The following is a 5,551-nucleotide window of genomic DNA, read 5'->3' on the forward strand; positions in this document are numbered from 1 at the left end:
CTTGAGCCCAGGAGTTGGAGGTTGATGTGAGCTGTGATGCCACGGCACTCTACCCAGGGGGACAGCTTGAGGCTCTGTCTCAAAAAAAAAAGACAAAAGCAATTAACCCAGCAGAGTCATTTGATTTATGACATGCCCTCAGCCATAACACATCCCCAAGGTATTCTTCTGGAGGAGGTAGCATTATGATAGAGGGTCCACCAAAGAAAATGTCTGAAGCTCTAACACCTTGTTTGGCAGGAGTCAGTGATTCCCCCTTTCCTCCATAATAAACTTAAACTTTTGTTTGTGCTTAATGAGTCATCCTATAGTAGGTCTAGTAGAATTTGTGATAAAGTTTATCCTGATAGTGTTGCTCACTATGAGCAGCTTTTGAGTAAATTGGGCTCCTTCCCAATATTTAAACTAAGGTGATCATAATGCTGAACTTTCCATGCTATTAAGAGATAGTGGAATGGGTTTTGGTAAAGTTGTTTTGAAGAACTAATGATACTTTTTCTTGTGTCAGAGGTTGCAATCAAAAGTTTTAAAATTAGTTGATATATCCTATGGTGGTGAAAATGGATTCAACCAAGCTATTGAGTTATCCACTGAAGTCCTCTCCAACGTGAAATTTATTCAAGAGAAGAAATTAATAGGTATAAACGAAATACAGCTACAATTATTTTTAATCTTTCTTATTTGTTAAGTCTAATAAGTATGTATGTACCAGGGAGACTTTAATGTCACATTGACCTGTCCTTAATCACAGGGCGATACTTTGATGAAATCAGCCAGGACACTGGCAAGTACTGCTTTGGCGTTGAAGATACACTAAAGGCTTTGGAAATGGGAGCTGTAGAGATTCTAATAGTCTATGAAAATCTGGATATAATGAGATACGTTCTTCATTGCCAAGGCACAGAAGGTAAGAGAATTACAAAATAAGGTTGCTGGCTTAGCGCCTGTAGCTCAGCAGCCAGAGTGCCAGCCACATACACCAGAGCTAGTGGGTTCGAACCCAGCCCTGTCCTGCCAAACAACAATGACAAGTACAAGAAAAAAAAATCCGGGCTTTGTGGCAGGCATCTGTAGTCCCAGCTACTTGTGAGGCTGAGGCAAGAGAATCACTTAAGCCCAAGAGATTGAGGTTGCTGTGAGCTGTGACATCACGGCACTCTACCCAGGGCGACATGATGAGACTCTGTCTCAAAAAAAAAAAAAAACAACAAGAAGATAGGTTGCTAATTTGTGACTGACCTGTGTATTCAAGAAGCCTCAGTTGAAGATTAGGAAGGAGTGGCTGATTTGGGGACGGTCAGAAGGAAGATCTACCCCTTTTGTTCAGTCTGTAGCACATACCTGCATAGATTTTTCTGCTTAAACTATTTAATGTCTGCTTAAGATTGTAAAATTTGCTGAGGACCAAAACTATATCTTAGATTTCTTTGATGTTTCGTTATGGTTGGAGAGTGTATTTCTCGTAGATATACAGTGCATACCAACATGATAATGGAAAAGTTGATAGAAGCCCTTTCTTCATCTAACCTAACCCCATCTTATGGGACTTACACCATTAAAATGTCAGAACCAGCTTAACACGTATTTTCCTCCTAATGTTACAGAGGAGAAAATTCTCTATCTAACTCCAGAACAAGAAAAGGATAAATCTCATTTCACAGACAAAGAGGTATGTGATTGTTTTCTTGGTTTGATATGTGTGAGGGATCCATGTGTCAGAGGCTGGCAGTGTGGAGGTAGTCAGCTCCTGTCTGCCAAATACAAATCTGATTCCAGGGAAGGAGGCCGTGTCATGGTTACTGTGGCCTTGTATTTTTTAAGTAGTTAAGCAGTGAGAAAGAAATTCTCATTACCTTTGCAATTATAACTAAAGAGGAAAATTTAATCGAATAATACCACTCCTCCACTGTGAAGCCTGTGCTGCTTTCATTTACTATGTGTGTATATCAGCTCTCTTCCAATGCAGTGGCTTCTCTGGGTTTGTTGTAAATGTGTCATGTCACCACAGTTGAAAGTATCACCTCCATGACTTTACCTGAAGGCTTCCTCAAATTCTGAGTTGAAGAGCTTTATTCTTTACAAGGCCACTCCCAAAAGCAATTCTGAGCTGTTGAATGAGTGCTGCTGAGAGATAGTGTAACAGCCTGACTTCTGGAATCAACAACAGGAATCATAAGCTGAAAAACCACAGGCTTTGTTGACATCCTATTTCTGAGGGAAGAGCCTGAGAAGTGTTTGAAATAATCACAATTTCTCTGCTACGTCTATTCTGTTACCAAAAGTGAAAATTCACATCCCTTTACACATGGATACATGTATGCATATAGATAGGTAGCACAGTATGAGTGGACAATGAAAATGATGATGGGCAGGGAGAGTGAGGGGCTAAGGCTTTGATTTGATTCGTCCTGATCCCCTTGTTTTATTTGTTTTTGTATCTAATGGTGGTCACCTCTGTAGACAGGACAGGAACATGAGCTTATTGAGAGCATGCCCCTGTTGGAATGGTTTGCTAACAACTATAAAAAATTTGGAGCTACATTGGAAATTGTCACAGATAAGTCACAAGAAGGATCGCAGTTTGTGAAAGGATTTGGTGGAATTGGAGGTGAGTAGCAAATCAAACTTAAGATCTAGGTCTCAGGCCAAGGCCTTTCCTACCTAGCTTTATTTCAAATGAGATGTGCTCAGTATGTGCTGAGATAGGTCATTAGGGCAGCAGGTGGCTATAAGTTCCTTGATTTGAAACAGTTTTTATCATTAACTCTTTGCTTTTTGTAATTATGCAAGAAAATTGGGCTTCCCTTCTTTTATTAGAATGACCACCTTCTACCTGTCTTCCATGAACACAGATAATTTGCCCTTTGGTTTGTTTCCCCAGGTATCTTGCGGTACCGAGTAGATTTCCAGGGAATGGAATACCAAGGAGGAGACGATGAATTTTTTGACCTTGATGACTACTAGGTAGTCGACATGGGTCCGGCAAAACGTGCCTCACCCTCCAGCATCCAACCCAAGGAGCATACCCGTGGTGGAATCCAAACAGATCCCTGCCTTACAATTGGAACATTTCCAGAACTTAATCCATGAGCATTGGATATTGAAAAGAAAACCGAAACAAAACCAGACCCAGCCCTACACATTGGTTTGTCATGGTGTCAGCGCAGCAGCCTACAACTAAGTTCCTAAATGCCACTTTGGACTAATTTAAAAAAGAATCCCAGTTTTTACTTTTACTCAATGGTGAAATTGGTTGCTCTTGTATTTTATGAAAAAAATGATTTTTTTAACCTTCATACATAGAAGCAAAAATACTTTAACTGCTGTAAACCTCCAAAAGTTAATAGAAGTAAGATCATACTGGTTTGTTTCTTATTTTGATTGGAAAAGAATTAAATTGCTGCATTTCGCAGTGACCCATTTACATGGCATTCTCAGCTTAGACTGCATAAGAAGAAATATATGTGGTGAAATGTTGGAACCATTTCTCTCTTGGTCTCTGTTTAATGTTGAAAGGGTGAGCTAATAGGAGGCAATTTCAACTTTACTCCCTCATACTACCCCTCCCCCTCCAGACTGGCAGTTTCAAGGATGCAAATTACATTGCAAAATCAAACTGACTCATGAAGCATTTGGGCCAGTGCACTGTTTACTTCTATCTGTTTGGCAGACGCATTTGTGCCCAGTGTGTGGGAACCCTTTGTATCACTTGTTTTGACAAGGGTACTCACAATCTTAGCCTACTAGAAACCAGTTTGGGATGGATATTATGGGGCATCTGTGCTATTGCTGGGATTGGAAGAAATAAAACATGAAATTTAAGTGGAAGCAAAGAAATTTAAAGATATTTTATTTTGCTTGGGTGGGTCTATCCTTGGTAAAAGGGAGGTGGATGTGTTTTCCTTGTGTTGGATGGCATGAGATTATGTGAATGTTTTGATTTGTTAAAATGAACTGCAAGGTTTTTCACAGGAACGATGAACAAGACATGTATGACTGCATGTAATTATAAACTCCTGGCCTCCTGGTGGGGTTGGAGCATCTGTTTCTAATGGGCTTACAAGCACCTCTCACATGAGAAATTAAGGGAGATGGGTGGGAAGGGATGGGACACAGCTTCTGGCACCATGGACTTAAGACCATGTTGGATCCATAGTTGGTCTGAAAGCCTGAAGCTTACGCTTCATAGCTGGGCTGTAAGTCAGACTTAACCCAGCTGACATGCAAGGTCATGGGGTGCCTGAGGTGGTGACGGTGAACTAAGTGTATAGTACGTGCCCAGTGGTAGCAATGGAAAAAAGTATACCAAATGGACTTTGAAGGACCAAAGGTTTTTAAAGTCAATTGGTATCACCCCCACACTGACTAGGATCGTGGGGCACATTTGGTTTTCAAATTGGGTACTTTTAACACTTTAGTGCCTGACTGCTGTTCTTTACTGACTTGACTCAGTCACTTGTAGCTTTATTGGTCTGAACCAGCTCCTTGTTTCCAGGTTACAGACCTGCCTATCGTTCCAATAATCCTGTTTCACTTGAATGAAGGGAGTATGTCTTAAATGTAAAGCTTCTGGTTCTCACACTGTATACTCTGAGGTCCAAATGACTGTCTGTCAACGTGTAACCTGATGTCTCAACCCCCAGTGAGAAGAGTCGATTCTTGGTGTTCACCAACGTGGGAGGCTTCACCGGAACAGGCTTTTTTTTCTTCTTTTTTTTTTTCTTTTCTTTTCTTTCTTTTTTTTGCTTTGGGCTCTGCTGTTTGTTTGCAGAACACCCAAGAGAGAGCACACACGCTCTCTTCACAGCAGTACCTTAGGGTTTTGCCATTGTAAATGGGTCTGATGTGATATGACAAGACCAGAGAAATTGGATGTAAATTTACATTTTTGAATATGCTTGTTGTTTCACATGATACATTTAGGGTATGCAGCTCCTTTTGTAGTTTTTATTTTTACTATTTAAGTTTGGAAATGATGCCAAATTTTTGTATTCTTTAATCAATGTGTTCTCTTGGGTGATATATATTGCATTATATATTGATGTGTGTATCAATATATACTGATATGTATTACACTTACACATACAAACACATAAATAAGAGGGGGTGAAAACCGTAGCCTTTGCATTCTTTATAGCCTCTGCAGAGAGATCCTAAGCAGCAAAATCTTGGTGTTGTGATGTACAGAAATGGAGAAGAGTATTAAACCATATTTAAGAATATACTTTGTGTGCTTGAGATTTTTTAGGATTGTTTAGAAAAGTCTGGACTAGAGGCAGTGTGAGTTCTCCAAGGCATATGTCAGATTAGTTGTGGCTAATAAGTTTTCAGTCTTAGATTTGAATTGTTTTCACTGTTTGCCTGTGGAAGGGTATATTGCAAAGCTTGTCTGATATGATTCCAAAGTTATGCTAGAGAAAGGAGGTTCATGTTACTGGAGGCAAACTAATTTATATCTTCTTCTATGTGCATGCCAAAGAGTATCTTGCTTCTTTTTAAGTGTATTTCAAGTATGTTCCCCTGTAACTGTTAATATCCAATATAGGTAAAT

The 5,551-nt window shown here is 39.8% G+C and overlaps 1 protein-coding gene across 1 annotated transcript in view; it reads left to right on the top strand.

Annotated features, from left to right (window-relative positions):
- Window positions 1-5,222, top strand: part of ETF1 (eukaryotic translation termination factor 1) — a 38,153-nt gene extending 32,931 nt beyond the window's left edge. The window contains exons 6-10 of the mRNA XM_023514659.1: window positions 501-638; window positions 752-907; window positions 1,605-1,669; window positions 2,461-2,608; window positions 2,882-5,222. Of these exons, the coding sequence (XP_023370427.1) occupies window positions 501-638; window positions 752-907; window positions 1,605-1,669; window positions 2,461-2,608; window positions 2,882-2,964 (590 nt within the window). The 3' untranslated portion in view covers window positions 2,965-5,222. The remainder of the gene's footprint in view (window positions 1-500; window positions 639-751; window positions 908-1,604; window positions 1,670-2,460; window positions 2,609-2,881) is intronic.
- Window positions 5,223-5,551: the final 329 nt, after the last annotated feature.

Source organism: Otolemur garnettii, unplaced genomic scaffold, assembly GCF_000181295.1.
Source record: "Otolemur garnettii isolate 467f Iridium unplaced genomic scaffold, OtoGar3 scaffold00003, whole genome shotgun sequence".
NCBI classification, from domain to species: Eukaryota; Metazoa; Chordata; class Mammalia; order Primates; family Galagidae; genus Otolemur; species Otolemur garnettii.